General features: G+C 42.5%; 1 protein-coding gene across 1 annotated transcript; it reads left to right on the forward strand.

Moving 5' to 3' along the window:
• The first annotated feature begins 356 nt into the window (after positions 1-356).
• NHP2 (NHP2 ribonucleoprotein) lies at positions 357-13,218 on the forward strand. Its single transcript, XM_075856758.1, has 4 exons — positions 357-618; positions 4,788-4,857; positions 10,789-10,894; positions 11,703-13,218. The coding sequence occupies exons 1-4, from the start codon at positions 450-452 to the stop codon at positions 11,826-11,828; spliced, it is 471 nt and encodes a 156-aa protein (XP_075712873.1). The 5' UTR covers positions 357-449; the 3' UTR covers positions 11,829-13,218.
• The last annotated feature ends 11,025 nt before the right edge of the window (positions 13,219-24,243 follow it).

Here is a 24,243-nt window from a genome sequence, read left to right on the forward strand (position 1 = left end):
TATTTCTGTATGTGGGACGTGGTATATAATAGCACAATGTACAGTACAAGTCGTAAGAGTCATCCCCTGATGTCAAGTTCTTACTAATTCTGTTATCTGCTCGTGGAGAAGCTGGGAAACAATGCGGTCATCATTACAACTGTTACCCAGCATTCTTGCACGGCAAGAATATTAAGCAGTGATATGGGTGTGGGAGATGTATCACTTAATATAGTTTAGTCTTTGCTATGACAACCCGTGTGGGAGCAGTAATGGCGGCCATATACGGACAGAGAGTTACCACAAGCAACTATAACTAGAAGACCCTGACATAAGCGAACGACTCAACTAATGACAAGGTCCGGGCTCCTCCCCCTCACTTCCTTCAGAACCGGAAGCCGTGTAGCCGGAAGCGGCGTGTAGAGAGTAGTGCGGGACACGTGTGGTGCAGCGACGAGTTCTTAGCCAGCATGAAGGTGAAGAAGGAGAAGCGGGAGGAGGAGGAACAGGAGGCCGAGGCCGAGGCCGAAGTGGCTCCAGAGCGGACATATGAAGAGCTGCTGGAGAATCTGAACCCTATCGCTCAGCCGATGGCGGGGAGGAAGCTCACCAAGAGACTGTACAAGTGCGTCAAAAAAGGTATGTGTGTACTTCGGCTACCACGCGCTGGCTCGTCTAGCCTGTTGGAAGCCGTTTTGTTCACTCCTCGAAATTAAAGATGGGTGTAAATGATACGGTCTGCTAAAAAAATGATTCCTGTTCAGTGGAAATTTTGTTCTGAATACCTCTTGAAGTTGGTTTTCCTTTAGATTTATACGATTACTTTGACTGAAGAGAATCTGCCCCTTGTTGTGGATATCTCACAAAATAAATGTGCCCTTATCTGATGCATAGACGTGAGACTGCTAGGGGATGACTGTAGATCTCTGTTCTATCGGGTCAGGAGCACAACTTCTGCCATCTGAAAACGTTGTATACCCCAAAAGTCAATGCAATACATTTGAGAACTGAGCTGTTGTGGCTGTGTAAATAACGGAAGCTATGACTGTGGCGTCAGGGAACCCTAGAAACGCAGCTTAGGCTCCGTTCACATCTCCGCTAGGGTCCCATCCTGTTGGAGCTTTCCATCGGAATGGGGCCCTGACTGACCCAAACAGAAACCAAAGGCTTCTGTTTCCATCCCCATTGATTTCAATGGTGACTGATCCAGTGCAAATGGCTTTTGTTTGTCTCTGTTGTGCAAGAGTTCCGTTGTTTTGACGGAATCAATAGAGTAGTCGACTAAGCTATTCCGTCAAAACGACGTAACCCTTGCACAACGGAGACAAACGGAAATCATTGGCACCGGATCAGTCACCATTGACACGAACCTTTCCTTCCCAAACCTTTCTGCTTCAGTCAGGGTCCCGCTCCGTTGGAACAAGGGGCCCTAGCGCAGATGTGAACAAAGCCTTACTGCACTCCTCCTTTTTTGATAACAAACCTGCAGATAGTTCTATCTGATGGCATTTGTTTCTAAGTAATATTTTACATACTTGTCAATGGGGTTGTTCACATCTGCGTTCCGTTCTCCTCAGTCATAGGAGCAGAATAAGAATACCACATTGACTTTAATGGGTTCCGTCAGATCTTCCTCATGGTTTCCGTTATTTTGATGGACATAATAGCACAGCAAGCTGCGCTATTTTTTTCTGGCAGAAACAATGGAATCTGTGATGAAGGCCCTTAATGGAGCAGATGTTAACAGCCCCTTCCCCAAACACCTTAAAGCTCTAAAGAGGATAGGTTATAAACGTTTAATTGCAAGGGGCACCACTGCTGGCACCCCCAGTGATCACTAGAACAGTGGTCCCGAGTCCTGACTGGCGCGATCGCGTCGAGAAGGAGTTTTGATCAGAGTGGCGAGACATGAGTCTGTGTAGGAGCTGTATAGTTTTTATCCAGACTATTGTTATTTTAGGTGCTTTGGATAAATTCTAGGTGCTCCGTTGCTACCATTTTGGCAAATCTATATTAGGGCACTGATGGACAAATAATAAATACACCTAGTTTAGTTTTTTGCAGGCAGAAAAAAAATCTGCTTCAAAATGCCTTAAAGAGGCTCTGTCACCAGATTTTGCAACCCCTATCTGCTATTGCAGCAGATAGGCGCTGCAATGTAGATTACAGTAACGTTTTTATTTTTAAAAAACGAGCATTTTTGGCCAAGTTATGACCATTTTTGTAGTTATGCAAATGAGGCTTGCAAAAGTCCAAGTGGGTGTGTTTAAAAGTACAAGTCCAAGTGGGTGTGTATTATGTGCGTACATCGGGGCGTTTTTAATACTTTCACTAGCTGGGCGCTCTGATGAGAAGTAACATCCTCTTCTCTTCAGAACGCCCAGCTTGTGACAGTGCAGATCTGTGACGTCACTCACAGGTCCTGCATCGTGACGGCCACATCGGCACCAGAGGCTACAGCTGATTCTGCAGCAGCATCAGCGTTTGCAGGTAAGTCGATGTAGCTACTTACCTGCAAACGCCGATGCTGCTGCAGAATCAACTGTAGCCTCTGGTGCCGATGTGTCCTCGCTCGTCCGACACGATGCAGGACCCGGGGCTGGAAGTGAGTGACGTCACAGCGTGATCTCTCGAGAACACGCTGTGTCTGCACTGCCAGAAGCTGGGTGTTGACGAAGAGAAGTGGATGATGCTGATTCGTCAGCATCATACACTCCTATTCACAACGCCCAGCTAGTAAAAGTACCCCGATGTACGCACATAATACACGCCCACTTGTACTTTTACTGTAAACACGCCCAGTTGTACTTTTGCAAGCCTCATTTGCATAAATACAAAAATGTCATAACTTGGCCAAAAATGCTCGTTTTTTAAAAATAAAACCGTTACTGTAATCTACATTGCAGCGCCGATCTGCTGCAATAGCAGATAGGGGTTGCAAAATCTGGTGACAGAGCCTCTTTAAGATAGGGCATGTAGCTGCTTTTTCCCGCAAGCGTTTTTTCTATTCTCTTGGGGAAAAAACGCCTCCACCTCCCATTGGAATCAATGGAAGTCAATTTCGGACGTTTTTGCTGCAGTTTCCGTGGCAAAAAAAACACAACTCAGTGTGAACAGGGCCTAAGGAATCTTGAGGCAGGTATTGAATTGGCAGCTTTGTGTCGACACTTTTCTGGCTTTTTTTTTTGCTTGCGGTTGTCAACTTTAATAAACCACAGACCAAAAATGCTCAAAACGAGCGACGCATGTTTTTTCTGCCTCCCATTGATTTCAATGGGAGGTTAAAGGGAATGTGTTGCGAGCAAAAAAATGTATTTTTTTTTTTTTAGTTAAACAATTAGTGTGTAGGTGATTAAACATTGTTCTAATTTTTTTCACGAGTCAGGAAATATTATAAATTAGATTCTAATTTATAATATTTCCCAGTGCTGGTCACTAGATGGAGCAATTCCCAAAATTGCAGCATTGCATGTGGTAAAGCAACCACATTGCTTTATGCTGCAAAATTGGAAAAAAAATCCCTCGCTCTAGTGAGCTCTCAGAATCCCCCCCTCCTTTATCCTGGCTAGTGCCGGGAGAAACGAGGGGATTGAACGGTCTAACCTCCTACACTGTGTCGCCATTTTTTGAGCTAACACACAGTGTAGAAGGTTTACATACACTAGTAAACACACACTGAAACACGAACATACATAGAAATCACTTACCTGCTCCTGCCGCCGCCGGTCCGCTCCGTCTGCTGCCGCTGCTCCAAGTCCGGAAGCCGCAACCGGAAGTTGTAATCTTACTGTCCGGCCGCGACTTCCGGTCTACAGGAAAATGGCGCCGGACGGCGCTCAGTTCAACTTGGACTGTGTGGGAGCGGCGCATGCGCCGTTCCCACACAGACAGCGTACACCATAGTGGATGGAACGGGCCCCGTTCGCATTGACTATGGGACTGTAGCTGCCGTATTCCATGTCTGTATGTGTCGTTAATCGACACATACAGAAATGGAAAAAAAAATGGCAGCCCCCATAGGGAAGAAAAAGTGAAAAAATAAAAAAAAGTAACACACAAATAAATACAAAAGTTTTTTATAAAACACTAACCTCAAACTGAAATAAAAAACAATTTTTTTTGGGCGACACTATTCCTTTAAAGGCAGAAACCGCTTGAAAGAAGCATTTCATTTTTTTGGGTGTTTTTTCCGAGCTAAAAGCTGCCCTTGGACAATTGCCCATTGCCGCCCACATAAAACATTGGGGGGTGAATTGGGTCTGTATTTTGGCGCTAATTTAGAATCTGTTTCTAGATTCATTAGGCCCTGTTCACACGGCAGAAATTTTGCCGCAAAGTTCAGCATCCCATTAATTTACATGGCAGTCAGATGCTACTCTTTCTCGCTAGTTGATTATTTTTTTCAGCTAGCGGGAAAAAAAAGTTTTTTGCCCTATCTTAAAGCGGATTCCACCCGAACCTCCGTGAAAGTCAATGGGAGGAGGAATCTTCCTGTCGTTGGCAGAATCCACCGTGTGAACTGACCCTTAGTTAACCTGGCTTCTGCAGTTGTCTAACCCTGTATTAGACAATTAGTATATTTGTGATTCTCTAATATCCATTGTCACAATGTTTGCCATTACTAACAGGAGCCATCACATTACAGGTCAGACTTACTGAGCGGTCGTTGTAGTTATCCCAGTAATGGATTTATATTAGACAATCCCTCACTCTAAAGCTGAACTTGCACATTCACAGTACTGCATCCAGTTATCTGTACTTGCTGCTGCTTACTTGTCTTTATTACTTATTTGCTGCTTCTCGTTTAGCTGCCAAACATAAGAATATCAGAAGAGGAGTGAAGGAGGTTCAGAAGTTCATCAATAAAGGAGAGAAGGGGTGAGTGGATTGAGTTATAACTTTGGAATACACGTGCTATGGTTAGTGGCATAAGACCTTCAATTGCCTGCTATAATTTAACCCCTGCATAACCATGTCATGGTGTTGGGGCTGAAGTATTGATTGGGTGTCAGCTGTGTATTACAGTGGACACCTTGCCTTAACGGCCTGGCTCCGGGATCTCTAATCTTTTAGAAAAGGGGGAGGCACCCTCCGACGCGGTCATGGGATGCTGATGGTTGTCTTGGCAGCCCGGGGACCTAATGAAGGTGCTCAGATCTGCCTTTCTTCTTCTAAGTGCTTCCTCTGGCAGGGCTTAACAGGAGCCTGTAAAAATGACAATACACTGCAATACATTAGTATTGGTGTTTATTGGACCAGCGATCTGATGATTGCTGGTTCAGATCCACGAAGGGGACTAATAAAAAATTTGTAAAGTTGTTAAATGAAGTTTTCAGTACTGCACAAAAAATTAGCAAAATTGTCCGTAAAAGTTTATTATTACAATATAGCATTATTTAACTTGCACAGTAAACGCAGTAAAAAAACTAAAAGATTACCGCCTGAATCACTAATTTGATCAGAAAGTATATGGAAGAAGTCCTCCAGCTCACCTGACACTTGATGTATGTGTCGCGGTCATCGCACGGGCTCTCGTGTCGGCACACGATGGGTGTAGGCAGGCAAAGGCAAAGGGCTGAGTCCAGCGCTGAAGAGGATAAAAAGGAAACTAGTTCCAAGTTTACTAAATTTTCAATTAAAAAGGTCCAATAAGTTGGAGTCCTGGTGTGCAGACAGGAGTAACGATCCAGTCCTGGGGCCTACGCGTTTCAGACGTTAAGCACGTCCTTAATCATGGCTGTTTTTTTTTTTGTTTTTTTTTAATTTGATCACCTTAGCGCTAAAAAACAATATAAGTGATCAAAAACATCTAATGTACTAAAAAAATTGTATAAATAAAAACTTCAGCTTCTCCTCCAAAAAATGAGACCTCACACCACACAAAGGAAAAATAAATGTTCTAACTCTCAGAATGTGGCTTCTTAGAATGGAGACACGACACTTGTACTAATGGTGCACGGGTAGGACTCAAACCCATATACATAAAACCCGGCACTCAAATTTGCTATCAAAGAAATGTTAGAATTTGTTCCGTTTTGACAATCCACATATACAACGAATATATTTCGATCAATGTGAACTTTTGTCAAACACTGGGATTGCGTATTTCAAATTAGGACAAACCTGCGCTGCTGTCTGCGTCCATGTTAGTGCTAGCAATTTTACTGGCTAACACTTGGCCCCGCCTTAGTAATGGACATTGTCAAACAGACCGCTGCCATTACTAAGGCGCTAATAAAGTATTAAACAGACACAACTCCCTGTTCACACAGTTTATTGGTGCTGATTTTGATGCGGAATCGGCGCTATAAGGCTATGTTCACACGGAGTATTTTGGGGGAGGAATATCTGCCTCAAAATTCCGTTTGGAACTTTGAGGCAGATATTCCTCTCCCTGCACGCCGATTTTCGCGGCAATTATCGCGCCGTTTTTCGCCCGCGGCCATTGAGCGCCGCGGGCATAAAACAGCGAGAAATACACTTTCTCCTGCCTCCCATTGAAGTCAATGGGAGGTCAGAGGCGGAAGCGCCCGAAGATAGGGCATGTCGCTTCTTTTTCCCGCGAGGCAGTTTTACTGCTCGCGGGAAAAAGACGCCGACGCCTCCCATTGAAATCAATGGGAGGCGTTCTCGGGCCGTTTCTGCCGAGTTTTGCGACGCGGTTTCCGCGTCAAAAAACTCGGCAAAATACCCCGTGTGAACATAGCCTAAAACCCCCGAAATCGCCCCACATTTATTTCAATGGGAGGCAGAGGCGTTTTCTTTCTGTGCGGCTTTTGGGCACTCATGGGATAAAAAATGCGGCCTGTATTTCCTTTGTGTGACTTCCACCTCCGACCTCCCATTGAAATCAATGGGAGGCAGAAAAAACCTGCAGCGCTAATTTCTGAGTTTTTGGTGGCGTTTTTTGCATGCAGTCCTTCCATTGGCTTCAATCGCAAAGTCAGCGGAAAAAAAGCGCAGGCAGTTCAAAATATGCCTCCAAACTCCTGAAGGAATACTGAGGCAGATTTTGTTTTCTGCCTGCAATAAAACTGAACAGGGCCGAAAACCACATAGAAAAAACAGTGTTTTTACCCAGAGGTTTTTGTTTGTTTTCCAATACGTTTTTCTGTTGCGTGTTTAACCCCTTAATGACCAGCCTATTTTGGACCTTAAAGGGAATGTGTTGCCAGCAAAGCATGTATATATTTTTTTTTTATTTTTTTATTTTTTTTTTTTAGTTAAACAATTAGTGTGTAGGTGATTAAACATTGTTCTAATTTTTTTTTATTTTTTTCACGAGTCAGGAAATATTATAAATTGGATTCAATTTATAATATTTCCCAGCGCTGGTCACTAGATGGAGCAATTCCCAAAATTGCAGCATTGCATGTGGTAAAGCAACCACATTGCTTTATCCTGCAAAATTGGGAAAAAAATCCCTCGCTCTAGTGAGCTCTCAGAATCCCCCCTCCTTTATCCTGGCTAGTGCCGGGAGAAACGAGGGGTTTGAACGGTCTAACCTCCTACACTGTCGCCATTTTTTGAGCTAACACACAGTGTAGAAGGTTTACATACACTAGTAAAACACACTGAAACACAAACCTACATAGAAATCACTTACCTGCTCCAGTCGCCGCTGCTCCCTCCGGTCGTCTGCTGCCGCTGCTCCCTCCGGTCCGTCTGCTGCTGCCGCCGCTGCTCCCTCCGGTCCGTCTGCTGCTGCCGCCGCTGCTCCCTCCGGTCCGTCTGCTGCTGCCGCCGCTGCTCCCTCCGGTCCGTCTGCTGCTGCCGCCGCTGCTCCCTCCGGTCCGTCTGCTGCTGCCGCCGCTGCTCCCTCCGGTCCGTCTGCTGCTGCCGCCGCTGCTCCCTCCGGTCCGTCTGCTGCTGCCGCCGCTGCTCCCTCCGGTCCGTCTGCTGCTGCCGCCGCTGCTCCCTCCGGTCCGTCTGCTGCTGCCGCCGCTGCTCCCTCCGGTCCGTCTGCTGCTGCCGCCGCTGCTCCCTCCGGTCCGTCTGCTGCTGCCGCCGCTGCTCCCTCCGGTCCGTCTGCTGCTGCCGCCGCTGCTCCCTCCGGTCCGTCTGCTGCTGCCGCCGCTGCTCCCTCCGGTCCGTCTGCTGCTGCCGCCGCTGCTCCCTCCGGTCCGTCTGCTGCTGCCGCCGCTGCTCCCTCCGGTCCGTCTGCTGCTGCCGCCGCTGCTCCCTCCGGTCCGTCTGCTGCTGCCGCCGCTGCTCCCTCCGGTCCGTCTGCTGCTGCCGCCGCTGCTCCCTCCGGTCCGTCTGCTGCTGCCGCCGCTGCTCCCTCCGGTCCGTCTGCTGCTGCCGCCGCTGCTCCCTCCGGTCCGTCTGCTGCTGCCGCCGCTGCTCCCTCCGGTCCGTCTGCTGCTGCCGCCGCTGCTCCCTCCGGTCCGTCTGCTGCTGCCGCCGCTGCTCCCTCCGGTCCGTCTGCTGCTGCCGCCGCTGCTCCCTCCGGTCCGTCTGCTGCTGCCGCCGCTGCTCCCTCCGGTCCGTCTGCTGCTGCCGCCGCTGCTCCCTCCGGTCCGTCTGCTGCTGCCGCCGCTGCTCCCTCCGGTCCGTCTGCTGCTGCCGCCGCTGCTCCCTCCGGTCCGTCTGCTGCCGCCGCCGCTGCTCCCTCCGGTCCGTCTGCTGCCGGAAGTAGTAATCTTACTGTCCGGCCGCGACTTCCGGTTGGACACCATAGTGGATGGAACGGGCCCCGTTCGCAGTCCCTATGGGACTGTAGCTGCCGTATTCCATGTCTGTATGTGTCGTTAATCGACACATACAGAAATGGAAATAAAAATGGCAGCCCCCATAGAGAAGAAAAAGTGTAAAAATAGAAAAAAGTAACACACAAACACACAAATAAATATAAACGTTTTTAATAAAACCCTAACATAAAACTGATATAAAAAAAAAAAATGTGGTGACACTGTTCCTTTAATGACCAGGCCATTTTTTAAGTTTTTCCATCGTCGCATTCCAAGAGCTATAACCTTTTTATTTTTGCGTCTATATAGCTGTATAAGGTCTTGTTTTTTGCGGGACAAGTTGTACTTTTCAATAGCACCATTTTGGGGGACATATTTATTTATTAACTTTTATTTGGGGGAATTAGAAAAAAACCTGAAATTTCGCCACTCTTTTTCGCGTCTTAAATCTACGCCGTTTACCGTGTGATATAAATAACACAATAACTTTATTCAGCGGGTTGTTCCGATTGCAACGATACCAAATTTGTATAGGTTTTGTATGTTTTACTACTTTTACACAGTAAAAATGCTTTTCTTTCAAAATTATTTGTTTTTGTTTTGCAGTGTATTACTGCCTGCCCGTTTAACACGGACAGGCATCTGCTAGGTCATGCCTGCGGAATGATCTAGCAGGCATTCACTCCAGGCATAACTGGGGGCCTTTATTAGACCCCCGGCTGCCATTGGAGACACAGACACTCGGCGATCGTGTCGGTGGGGGAGAGAGGGAGCTCCCTCCCTCTCTCCAAAACCACTCAGATGCGGTGCTCGCTATTGTGCACCGCATCTGAGGGGTTAAACGGGTGAGATCGATACTAATATCGATCTCACCCGACAGAGCAGGGACGCTCCCAGCCCTCAGCTGCCTCTAGCAGCTGAGAGCAGGGAGATTTGACAGCTCCCTGCTCTGTAAACTTATTCCGATGCCGCGACGTAAAAAGTCTATGGCATAGACACTAGGATAATATCTTAGGTTAGAGACACTAGGATAATATCTTTTTAGTTTAAATAAACACTGCCCCACACAACCCTCGGTAACCATCTTATTTAAAAAAAACTTAGGTCATTCAAGTAGTCCACCGAATCTACAAAATAGTCCAAACGGTCCAGTGGAACCTGGAAAACAAAAAATACTTCTCGCCTACAGCAGTCTTCTCCCTTGTGCCAAAATAGAAACTAGGTCAATGAAAAATTATTCCCTTAGGGCATGTTCACGTGGCGCTAAAAAAAACACTGACTTGTAAACGTGTCAAATACACTAGCAGTTCTTGTGAGGTGCTTTTTTTTTAAAAAAGGCGTTTTTTCGCACGTAATTAGGACTCCACGGACTGGGAAAACTTGGTGCGTTTTGCGCACCAAAGAATTGACCCCAAGCTGCTTTTTCACGCGAACCGTTTAAAACTCTCCTGTAAAAAAGTGTTGTATATACGATTGGCTCGCTTTCCCACTGATGTAAATGCATACCTTAATCGAGTGTTTTTTAATGCGTAAAATGCATCAAATACGTGCCGCGTGACCCGGTCTACTGAAAAGTCTTTCACCTCAGGGTGTTCCCTCTTGACTCATCGTTTTCAGCCTTTTGGGGTGTTCTACAGCTACTGGGATCAGCAGGTCCTAGAATTGTAGAATCACTTTAATAATGGAGCCTGACCATGCTTGGCAATTTGAAGACACCTCTTCCTGGCTTGTAACCAAAAATAGGAAGGGGGGGTGAGTCCCTAACATATTTACAGCAGCTGTGAGTCAGGTCACTTTGCCTGATTCACTTTGCTGTAATTCTGGGAAGTGCTCCCTCTGGTTGCCAACGTAAGTAAACATCGCCCAGCCCTATCACTAGTGGCTCTTCTGGATACTGTAGCCATGAAGACTGCATTAGGAGACCGCGTCCCGCTCTGTCGCCAAGGCTACCGTATCCAATATCCTTTTTCAATATAATTTCAGCATAACTGGATGTACTCCTTTAAAAGGTGTATGAAACTAGAAAAAAACAGCTGAGAATTACTGTAGGACACTGCCACACTTTCATCCAAAACTATTTGCATTAACTGAATTCATTTTTTGTATTTTTTTTTTAAAGCATTGTTGTACTTGCTGGTGACACGCTTCCTATCGAAGTTTATTGCCATGTTCCTGTAATGTGTGAAGAACGCAGCATACCATATGCATATGTCCCATCTAAATCTGTGAGTATAAATAGATGTAGCTTTGGCATGTACAGTTTAAACCACTTATTTTTTGAGGGTTTATCTAATTGCCAATTATAATTTGTTTTTAGTAAATTAAGGTTCATCTACATTATTTTGAAATTGCATAAACCACTCTTCCCATTTACAATTGTCATCAAAATGGAGTGTTCTCGTGATTGAGCTTGGTATCCAAAGTTTTTCAATTTCGTATTGTCTGTTTAGTACGGAGCCATAATCGGGCACCTGTAGATGTACGTGGGCCCTCTGCTGTATCAAAAACTGCAGCGTGCTCTATAGGCTGCCGTATATATTTACTATGCGGCCATCTCCCTGTTCAATCTCCACCTAGATGTGATGGCCGTCTCACCAAGCGGATCTACATGTATGCCAATGGGAAAAATCTTCTGCTACACAATAATTATTCTGCATTGCATTTCTATTTCTAAGCATACATTGTCATTTTCTGCAGAGTATTACGCTGCGGAAATATGTGAGTAAGCCGCCCGCGTATAAGCACACCCTAAAGGGGTTGTCAAGCAGAAGTCTTGAAAACTGAACAATTAATATAAAAAAGCATATTAAAGAGTTTTATAACTTATTTAAAATAAACTTGAGTTGCTGAACCAGCATACCCCTTCATGTAACAGTGATATATGTTGGGGTGCACTTAGTCACAATCTGCAAATAAAATAAATTGACGGCCAGGTTTATTCTTCAGTCAATTAGGTAGTTAACCGCCTGAGCAAGCAAAATTTAAATTACCAACAGGAATGTAATACTGATGTTGTTTCTTACTTTCTCATAGGATTTAGGTGCTGCTGCTGGCTCCAAGCGCCCAACCTGTGTAATATTAATAAAAACTAATGACGAATATGAAGATGCATATAATGACTGTTTTGAAGAGGTGCAAGGACTTCCTTTACCCTACTGAGGGTGTTTGAGTTATGTACAGTGAGAACTCAGAGTTGGTTTTATGGAAAGAAGACCACCCCTAATCTAGACCGGATTTTTCTGTGATGGGTTTTCAATTCTTTTACGTCCTTTGTATATTGAAGACCATATTTCACTTAAAACTTTGAGTCAACCCAAAATGTAACTGTAGTTTGAACTTCTGTTTCTGCCTGAGGGAACATCTAGATTTTTGTATTTTTATTTCTTTGCTGTTTAATACTTTTTTTATATATATTTGTAAGTATAATATGTTATACTGTGGGTAGATTGATGGTGATTTCCGATATGTTTGCATTTTCCAATACAACATTTCTTAAAAAGAATCTTACTTGATCTGTGAGCCTTGACCTATTTATGCATGACTTGTGGATACATGAAAGATGTGTACAAAGTATTTAGAGCTCTTCCCTGCAGTGACATCCTATGATCTTTGTCGTGGATCCAAATTTTGCATGTTGACACAAATGCTCGTATGAAACGTGAATTATGGGGAAAAAAAATCTGAATTTCCTGATCAATGTGAAGGTTCCTGCCTGTAAAAGGTTTAATTTTGTTCACTTAGCTTCTTCTACATTACTTGACTTTTTTGTTAATTAGAGCAATAAATTATAATTGCCATGCTTGCGACACACTGCCTTAGGCCCCATGCACACGAACGTAAAAACGCCCGTAATCACGGGCCCATAGACTTCTATTGGCCACGGCTACCTCCCCGTATGGGTCACAAGACAGGAACAGAAGCAAGGGCTGTAAACAAACAAAGTGCAGCAGTAACGATTGAGATCAGACAGAAACTGGTTAGGACAAAAACCTAAAAAATGGAGTCAATACACAGCTTTGACTAATAAAAAATCTTTATTTGTACAAAACATAAAACATGAAATATTTATCACACATTAAAATCAAGGATGACTGCCACAGTGTGGAAAAATTTTTTGGAAGCCAGACAGCTTCCCCCGGACGAAGGCTTTTCCGCCGAAACGCGCGTCGGGTGTGACGCCAGACAGCAGGATAACATATCATGGGTAAGATCCTTACATGTTATTTATACACCTTCCTCCATACCAGTTTGTGGATGGGCTAGGCATTCCTGCCCTATCCCTTATGTTTACAACCATCTACTATGATCTAGGACTGTGTATATTAACTCCTTAATGACCGGGCATGTTTGTACCTTAATGACCAAGCCAGATTTGTCAAATCTGGTATGTCTGACTTTATCAGAGAATAACTCTGTGAAAGTTTTGAATATCCAAGTAATTCTGACATTGTTTTTTCGTCACATGTTGTACTTTATTTTAGTGGTAAAAGTAGACTGATACGATTTGCGGAAATTAATTAAAAAATAGAGAAATTGAAGAAATTTTGTAAAAATGATCATTTTTCCCTATTTTTAACTGCAATATGTCACATATGTACACACATACTGCACAATTTTTTTAATTAAATATATATTTCCATCTCTTTACTCTATTTTGGCAGCACTTTTGGAAAAAAAAATTATTTTTTGAGCAATTTGGAAGACTTACAAATTTAGTAATAATTTTATACATTTTGAAGTACATTTTGTTTTCCTGCACCAAGCCAGGTTTTCAGAGGCTCATAGCTGTCAGAATGGTGGAAACCCCCACAAGTGACCCCATTTTGAAAACTACACCCCTTAAGGTATTTATTAAGGGGTGTTGTAAGTATTTTGACCCCACAGTTTTTTTGTAAGAATTCATGCAAAGCAGGCGTAATAAAATTAAATTTCACTTTTTTCATAAAAGTATCACTTTGAAGACCGATTTCTGTGTAAAGTGACCATGAGAATGAAGAAACACACCCCAAAATCTATCACCCTGTTTCTCCTGTTTTAAAAAATGCCCCCATTGTGACCCTAATGCATTGCTTGGACACACGACAGGACCCGAAAGGGAGGGAGCACCCGGAGGCTTTCAGGACTCCTATTTTGCTTGAAAATGTTTTAGGCCCCACTGTACATTTGGAGAGGTTTTGAGCTGCCAGAACGATAGAAACTCCCCATAAACAACCCCATTTAGAAAACTAGACCCCTTAAGGTATTTATCTAGGGGTGTAGTGCGTACTTTGACCCCACAGTTTTTTGCTAAATTTAATGCATAGCAGGTGAAAAAAAAAATAATTTCACTTTTTTCATAAAAGTATTTGTTTGAAGACCGATTTCTTTGTAAAGCGAACATGAAAATGAAGAAACACACCCCAAAATCTATCACCCTCTTTCTCCTGTTTTCAAAAATACCCACATTGTGGCCCTAATGCGTTGTTTGGACACACGGCAGGGCCCCAAAAGAAGGGAGCACCCGGAGGCTTTCAGGACTCCTATTTTGCTTGAAAATGTTTTAGGCCCCACTGTACATTTGGAGAGGCTTTGAGCTGCCAGAACAATAGAAACTCCCCATAAACGACCCCATTTCGAAAACTAGACCCCTTAAGGTATTTATCTAGGGGTATAGTTAGCATTTTGACCACACAGGTTTTTCGCTAAATATATTGGAATTAGTCTGTAAAAATTAAAATGTACTTTTTTTCTGAAACAACATAGAAATTTTTATTATTTACAAGGAATAACGAAGAAAATGCACCCCAACATTTGTAAAGCAATGTCTCCCGATTACGACAATACCCCATATGTGGTAATAAACTGCTGTTTGGACCCACAGCAGGGCTCAGAAGGGAAGGAGCGCCATTTGGATTTATGATTTTGCTGGAATGGTTTTCGTTGCCATGTCGCATTTGCAATGCACTGGAGGGACCAAAACAGGGGAAACCCCCCAAAAGTGATCCCATTTTGGAAAAACCTTCAAGGAATTTTTCTAGGGGTATAGTGAGCATTTACACCCCACGGGTCTTTTGCAGAGTTTATTAGAATTAGGGTGCGAAAATTAATATCAAAATTTTTTCCACTAAAATTTTGAATTTTCTCATTTTCACAAGGGATAAAGGAGGAAAAAAACAACCATTTTTTATAAAGCAATTTCTCCCGAGTACGGAAATACCCTACATGGGGTCATACGTTTTTTCATTAGAAATGAATTAACCCTTTCAGGACTGATCCAGTTTTTGCTTTCTTATTTTAGATTTTCCCTCCCCGCTTTCCAAGAGCCATAACTTTTTTATTTTTCCATCAATAGAGTGGTGTGAGGGCTTATTTCTTGCGGGAGGAGCTGCAGGTTTTATTGGTACCATTTTTTGGTACATAAAAAGTGATTCAAAAGTTGTATTACATTTTTCTTTTAGAGCGAAGGTGACAAAAAAACTGAGATTTTGGCGGTTTCAATTATTTAATTTTTTTAAGGTGTGCACTGTGCAAATTAAATAATGGTATATTGTAATAGTTCGGACTTTTACGGACGTAGCGATACCAATTTTGTTCATTTTTTTACATTACTTTAGAAGAAAAATGCGAAAAGGTGTTTTGTTTTTTTAACTTTCAAAAAAAAAATCTCACTACTAATAACTATAATTCTTCTACACATTTTATTAATCAATCCCCTTAGGGGACTTGATCCAGCGATCATTGGATCGCTGGTACAATACACTGCAATACTAATGTATTGCAGTGTATTGTTATTCTTACAGGCTTCTGTAACAGAGCGATCGCTGTTCCTGCCCGTTAGTACCGAGGGGGCCTGCTGTAATACACAGCTGACACCCGCAGCGTATGGAGCGGGCTCAGCATGTGAGCCGGCTCCATACATCAACCACCGCACCATGACGGGCAATTAAGTCATAGTGCACAAAGGGGTTAGTGCACAGCGGATGGTTCAAAGTGAAAATTGCAATTTTCCACTGATATGCCATTTTAGTGCATAATATGTTGTGCCCAGTGTGTGCCACAGAAGACAAATACCTCATAAAACATTAAGCGGGTTCTCTCGGGTATGGCGACGCCGTATGTGTAGGCGCAAACTGCTGCTTGGGCACGCTGCAGGGCTCAGAAGGGAGGGACGCCATTTTGCTTTTGGAGCGCAGATTTTGCTTGGTAGTTTTTCTGTTTGGGGTTTTGCTGGTATTTCAGTTTATAATGTGGGGACATATGTAATCTGTGCGGGGTACATCAGGGTATATGTAATCTGTGCGGGGTACATCAGGGTATATGTAATCTGTGCGGGGTATATCAGGGCATAATAAGAGGGTACAATAATGGGGTAAATAAATAATATTTCATAGATATGTGACTGGTGTCGCACTGATAAATGGCGCCCGATCTTATCCACTTTTGGAACATTTTGCATCGCCATATTCTGAAAGCCAGAACTTTTTTATTTTTTCACCACCGGAGCTGCGTGAAGGCTTATTTGTTGCAGGACAATCTGTAGTTTTCATTGGTACCATTTTGGGGTACGTGTGATTTTTTTTTTTTTTATCACTTTTTGTTCAATTTTTTTGCAATCCTGAGCAAAAAACAGCAATTCTGACACCGTTTTTTAGGTTTTCTTTTTGCGGCGCTCACCGTACGCTATAAATGACATTTTTACTTTATTCTGGGGGTTGGTACGGTTACGGCGATACCAGATGTATATAGGTTTGGTCCTTTTTTTTTAGCGTTTGCATAATAAATTGACTTATTTATAAACCAAAAAAATTTCTGTGTCACCATATTCTGAGAGCCATAATTTTTCTATTTTTTAGTCAAAAAAGCTGTGTAAGGGCTTGTTTTTTGCGGGACGGATAGAAGTTTTTATTGGTACTATTTTTGGGAACATGCGACTTTTTGATCACTTTTTATTCTTTATTTTGGGAGGGGTGGTGACCAAAAAAATTGCGATTCTGTTGTAGTTTTTTATTGATTTTTTTTGGGGTGTTCATTGTGCGGGAAAAATAACATTATAGTTTTATAGTTGGGTTCGTTACGAATGTGGTGATACCACATATGTGTACTTTTTTAACGTGTTCATTTTTTTTCTATAATAAAAGTCTTATTATAGGAAAAAAAGCATTTCGTGTTTATAGAACTTCTAACTTTTATTTTTACACTTTTTTTTTAAACATTTTTATTACTTTTTTTTAACTTTTTTAACTTGTCCCACTAGGGGACACTTAGTCTTGCAGCTTTGATCGCTGCTAGAGTACATTACACTACACACGTAGTGTGATGTACTCTAACTGTCATTGTGACGTGACTGTCACACTGACAGGAAGCAGAGGAGGAACGGCCGGAGGCTGTTCCTCCGAGGCTTCCGTGCATGGCAACCCGGAGGTCATTATCTGACCTCCGATTGCCGTGACAAGCATCGGTAGCCCCCACGATCACTTCGTGGGGGCTACCGATGTGCTTCAAACCACTTAAATGCGGCGACGGCAATCCGTCGCCGCACTTAAGGGGTTAACTGCCGAAAGCAGCGGCGATGGTCCGCTGTCCGGCAAGACTGATGTCTCAGCTGTCTAGGACAGCTGTCAGCGCGGGTCTGTCACTCTGTGTTTACACAGAGTGACAGTTTGAAATGCGGACGAAAATGCACGTCCTGGAGCGGGAACTAGCAGCCGACCAGGACGTGCATTTTCGTCCTTGGTCGTGAAAGGGTTAATTGAAATTGACTCTTCAGTCCCTTCTTTGTTGTCCTCGGGAGTATAATACTCCTACATTCATACACTGTGATTCATACCTGTCTGGCTTCCAAAAAATTTTCCACACTGTGGCAGTCATCCTTGATTTTAATGTGTGATAAATATTTCATGTTTTATGTTTTGTACAAATAAAGATTATTTTTTATTAGTCAAAGCTGTGTATTGACTCCATTTTTTAGGTTTTTGTTCTAGATATTTCAGGAGTCATAGCTACCTGTTATCTATAGTCATAGGTACTACTGTACGCCCCTCTTTTCCTCGTTTATACGACATCACTTATGGATATCACTTAAGGGGAATTCAGGTTGTCCTCCATATTGGTTGTGTAGAAACTGGTTAGGTTAGTAGGGGGTTTTAGGGAATATTTTTTTTTTTTTTTCCTGGCCAACCTCTTTTTTAAACCCTTCCCGCAAAATGACGGGTCTGGTATGTCGGCATTTCAAGTAACTTACTGCAAACCACACATGTCCTGTAGACGAAGCGGGCACAGGAGCTGTGCTCGTCTTATCTTCAGCTGTAATATACAGCTGATATCCCGCTGCGGCTGTCAAAAAATCGGTCGTGTGAATAGCCCCATTAGGGGTCTATTATTCCTAATGCAGTCGGGTGCCGGACGATTTATGAACGGCCGGCACCCGGCCGGGAAACCCTGTCGTGGGAATGAGGCCTAACTGTCAGTTGAAAAATTAGATTTACAGTACACTGCACTCCATAAGTAGTTCGGTGTATTGTATCGGATCTTAAGCTGCCTAGTAAGTGTAAAGAAAATGTTTAAGAAATATAATTAAATAAAAGTTTTAAGTAATAAAAACAATCTCCCTCTTTCCCTGATCAAGTCCTTTTATGATTAGAAAAAAAATGAAAAACTACATAATTGATACTGCCGCATTCAGAATGGCCTGAACTATAAAAATGTTATTTTTACAGCACGGTGAACACCGTGAAAAAATGAAACAAAAAAAAAAACTGGCCAAATTAATTTTTTGGGTCATCTTGTCGCAGAATTTTTTTTTAATACTAAGTGATCAAAAAGTTGTAAGTACCACAAAATGGTACCCACAAAAACTAAAGTTCATCACGCAAAAAACAAGCTCTCCCACAGCGATATCAACTGAAAAATAAAAAAGTTATGGCTGTCAGAAAATGGTGACACTAAAACATTATTTTTTATTTTTAGGAAAGTAGTTTTATTGTGGGAAAGAAGTAAGGCCCCATTCACACGACCGTATTTTCACCTGTCAGTAAATACTGTCTAAATACGGATCCGTAATTCATCCGTATTTACGAAGTGGTATTCGTAAACACGGTCCATATTTGATCCATAAAAAAAAAAAGGGAGGCTGCAAATGTCAACAACACAACTAGAACTACACTACTACTACTACTACTACAACAACACCACTACTACTTCTACAGCAGCAACAACACTACTACTCCAACAAGACTACTAGTATTACTACTACAACACTGCTAGAACTACACCACCACTACTATTACTACTACAACAACAACAATAACAACACCGCCGCCGCCGCTGCTACTACTATTACGACAACACTACTACAACAACAAAATCACCACCACTGTTACTACTTCTACAGCATCACTATTACTACTACTATAACACTACGACGAAAACAACACTAACACTACTACTCCAGCAACACTAGTACTAGTTCTACTATTACAACAACTACAAAACCACCACCACTACAACAACACTTATTACTACTACAGCAACGCCATTACTACTACTACAGCAACGCCATTACTACTACTACTACAGCAACGCCATTACTACTACTACAGCAACGCCATTACTACTACTACTACAGCAACGCCATTACTACTACTACAGCAACGCCATTACTACTACTACTACAGCAACGTCATTATTACTGCTACAGCCACGCTATTACTGCTACAGCCACGCTATTACTGCTACAGCCACGCTATTACTGCTACAGCCACGCTATTACTGCTACAGCCACGCTATTACTGCTACAGCCACGCTATTACTGCTACAGCAACGCTATTACTGCTACAGCAACGCTATTACTGCTACAGCAACGCTATTACTACAGCAACGCTATTACTACTACTACAGCAACGCTATTACTACTACTACAGCAACGCTATTACTACTACTACTACAGCAACGCTATTACTACTACTACTACAGCAACGCTATTACTACTACTACAGCAACGCTATTACTACTACTACTACAGCAACGCTATTACTACTACTACTACAGCAACGCTATTACTACTACTACTACAGCAACGCTATTACTACTACTACTACAGCAACGCTATTACTACTACTACTACAGCAACGCTATTACTACTACTACAGCAACGCTATTACTACTACTACTACAGCAACGCTATTACTACTACTACAGCAACGCTATTACTACTACTACAGCAACGCTATTACTGCTACAGCAACGCTATTACTGCTACAGCAACGCTATTACTGCTACTACAGCAACGCTATTGCTATTACTACTACTACAGCAACGCTATTACTACTACTACAGCCGCGCTATTACTACTACTACAGCCGCGCTATTACTACTACTACAGCCGCGCTATTACTACTACTACAGCAACGCTATTACTACTACTACAGCAACGCTATTACTACTACTACTACAGCAACGCTATTACTACTACTACAGCAACGCCATTACTACTACTACAGCAACGCTATTACTACTACAGCAACGCCATTACTACTACAGCAACGCTATTACTACTACAGCAACGCCATTACTACTACTACAGCAACGCTATTACTACTACTACAGCAATGCTATTACTACTACTACAGCAACGCCATTACTACTACTACAGCAACGCTATTACTACTACTACAGCAACGCCATTACTACTACAGCAACGCTATTACTACAGCAACGCCATTACTACTACAGCAACGCCATTACTACTACTACAGCAACACCATTACTACTTCTACAGCAACGCTATTACTGCTACAGCAACGCTATTACTGCTACAGCAACGCTATTACTGCTACAGCAACGCTATTACTACTACAGCAACGCTATTACTACTACTACTACAGCAACGCTATTACTACTACTACAGCAACGCTATTACTACTACTACAGCAACGCTATTACTACTACTACAGCAACGCTATTACTGCTACAGCAACGCTATTACTGCTACTACAGCAACGCTATTGCTATTACTACTACTACAGCAACGCTATTACTACTACTACAGCAACGCTATTACTACTACTACTACAGCAACGCTATTACTACTACTACTACAGCAACGCTATTACTACTACTACAGCAACGCTATTACTACTACTACTACAGCAACGCTATTACTACTACTACTACAGCAACGCTATTACTACTACTACTACAGCAACGCTATTACTACTACTACTACAGCAACGCTATTACTACTACTACTACAGCAACGCTATTACTACTACTACAGCAACGCTATTACTACTACTACTACTACAGCAACGCTATTACTACTACTACAGCAACGCTATTACTACTACTACAGCAACGCTATTACTGCTACAGCAACGCTATTACTGCTACTACAGCAACGCTATTACTACTACTACAGCAACGCTATTACTACTACTACTACAGCAACGCTATTACTACTACTACTACAGCAACGCTATTACTACTACTACTACAGCAACGCTATTACTACTACTACTACAGCAACGCTATTACTACTACTACTACAGCAACGCTATTACTACTACTACTACAGCAACGCTATTACTACTACTACAGCAACGCTATTACTACTACTACTACAGCAACGCTATTACTACTACTACAGCAACGCTATTACTACTACTACAGCAACGCTATTACTGCTACAGCAACGCTATTACTGCTACTACAGCAACGCTATTACTACTACTACAGCAACGCTATTACTACTACTACTACAGCAACGCTATTACTACTACTACTACAGCAACGCTATTACTACTACTACTACAGCAACGCTATTACTACTACTACTACAGCAACGCTATTACTACTACTACTACAGCAACGCTATTACTACTACTACAGCAACGCTATTACTACTACTACTACAGCAACGCTATTACTACTACTACAGCAACGCTATTACTACTACTACAGCAACGCTATTACTGCTACAGCAACGCTATTACTGCTACAGCAACGCTATTACTGCTACTACAGCAACGCTATTGCTATTACTACTACTACAGCAACGCTATTACTACTACTACAGCCGCGCTATTACTACTACTACAGCCGCGCTATTACTACTACTACAGCCGCGCTATTACTACTACTACAGCAACGCTATTACTACTACTACAGCAACGCTATTACTACTACTACTACAGCAACGCTATTACTACTACTACAGCAACGCCATTACTACTACTACAGCAACGCTATTACTACTACAGCAACGCCATTACTACTACAGCAACGCTATTACTACTACAGCAACGCCATTACTACTACTACAGCAACGCTATTACTACTACTACAGCAATGCTATTACTACTACTACAGCAACGCCATTACTACTACTACAGCAACGCTATTACTACTACTACAGCAACGCCATTACTACTACAGCAACGCTATTACTACAGCAACGCCATTACTACTACAGCAACGCCATTACTACTACTACAGCAACACCATTACTACTTCTACAGCAACGCTATTACTGCTACAGCAACGCTATTACTGCTACAGCAACGCTATTACTGCTACAGCAACGCTATTACTACTACAGCAACGCTATTACTACTACTACTACAGCAACGCTATTACTACTACTACAGCAACGCTATTACTACTACTACAGCAACGCTATTACTACTACTACAGCAACGCTATTACTGCTACAGCAACGCTATTACTGCTACTACAGCAACGCTATTGCTATTACTACTACTACAGCAACGCTATTACTACTACTACAGCAACGCTATTACTACTACTACAGCCACGCTATTACTACTACTACAGCTGCGCTATTACTACTACTACAGCTGCGCTATTACTACTACTACAGCAACGCTATTACTACTACTACAGCAACGCTATTACTACTACAGCAACGCTATTACTACTACAGCAACGCCATTACTACTACTACTACAGCAACGCCATTACTACTACTACAGCAACGCTATTACTACTACTACAGCAACGCTATTACTACTACTACTACAGCAACGCTATTACTACTACTACAGCAACGCTATTACTACTACTACAGCAACGCTATTACTACTACTACAGCAACGCTATTACTACTACTACAGCAACGCTATTACTACTACAGCAACGCTATTACTACTACAGCAACGCTATTACTACTACTACAGCAACGCTATTACTACTACTACAGCAACGCTATTACTACTACTACTACAGCAACGCTATTACTACTACTACAGCAACGCTATTACTACTACTACTACTACTACAGCAAAGCTATTACTACTACTACAGCAACGCTATTACTACTACTACAGCAACGCTATTACTACTACAGCAACGCTATTACTACTACTACAGCAACGCTATTACTACTACTACAGCAACGCTTTTACTACTACAGCAACGCCATTACTACTACAGCAACGCTATTACTACTACAGCAACGCTATTACTACTACTACTACAGCAACGCTATTACTACTACTACTACAGCAACGCTATTACTACTACTACAGCAACGCTATTACTACTACTACAGCAACGCTATTACTACTACTACAGCAACGCTATTACTACTACTACAGCAACGCTATTACTACTACAGCAACGCTATTACTACTACTACAGCAACGCTATTACTACTACTACAGCAACGCTATTACTACTACTACAGCAACGCTATTACTACTACTACAGCAACGCTATTACTACTACTACTACAGCAATGCTATTACTACTACTACTACAGCAACGCTATTACTACTACTACAGCAACGCTATTACTGCTACTACTACAGCCACGCCATTCCTACTACTACAGCCACGCCATTCCTACTACTACTACAGCCACGCCATTCCTACTACTACTACAGCCACGCCATTACTACTACTACAGCCACGCCATTACTACTACTACAGCCACGACATTACTACTACTACAGCCACGCTATTACTACTACTACTACAGCCACGCTATTACTACTACAGCCACGCTATTACTACTTCAACTACAGCCACGCTATTACTACTACAGCCACGCAATTACTACTACTATAACACTACGACTAAAACAACACTAACACTACTACTCCAACAACACTAGTACTAGTTCTACTATTACAACAACTACAAAACCACCACCACTACAATAACACTACTACTACTACAGCAACGCTATTACTACTACTACTACAGCAACGCTATTACTACTACTACTACTACAGCAACGCTATTACTACTACTACAGCAACGCTATTGCTATTACTACTACTACAGCAACGCTATTACTACTACTACAGCCACGCTATTACTACTACTACAGCCACGCTATTACTACTACTACAGCTGCGCTATTACTACTACTACAGCAACGCTATTACTACTACTACAGCAACGCTATTACTACTACTACAGCCACGCTATTACTACTACTACAGCAACGCTATTACTACTACTACAGCAACGCTATTACTACTACTACAGCCGCGCTATTACTACTACTACAGCAACGCTATTACTACTACTACAGCAACGCTATTACTACTACTACAGCAACGCTATTACTACT

The sequence above is a fragment of the Rhinoderma darwinii genome, chromosome 3 (genome assembly GCF_050947455.1).
Source record: "Rhinoderma darwinii isolate aRhiDar2 chromosome 3, aRhiDar2.hap1, whole genome shotgun sequence".
NCBI classification, from domain to species: Eukaryota; Metazoa; Chordata; class Amphibia; order Anura; family Rhinodermatidae; genus Rhinoderma; species Rhinoderma darwinii.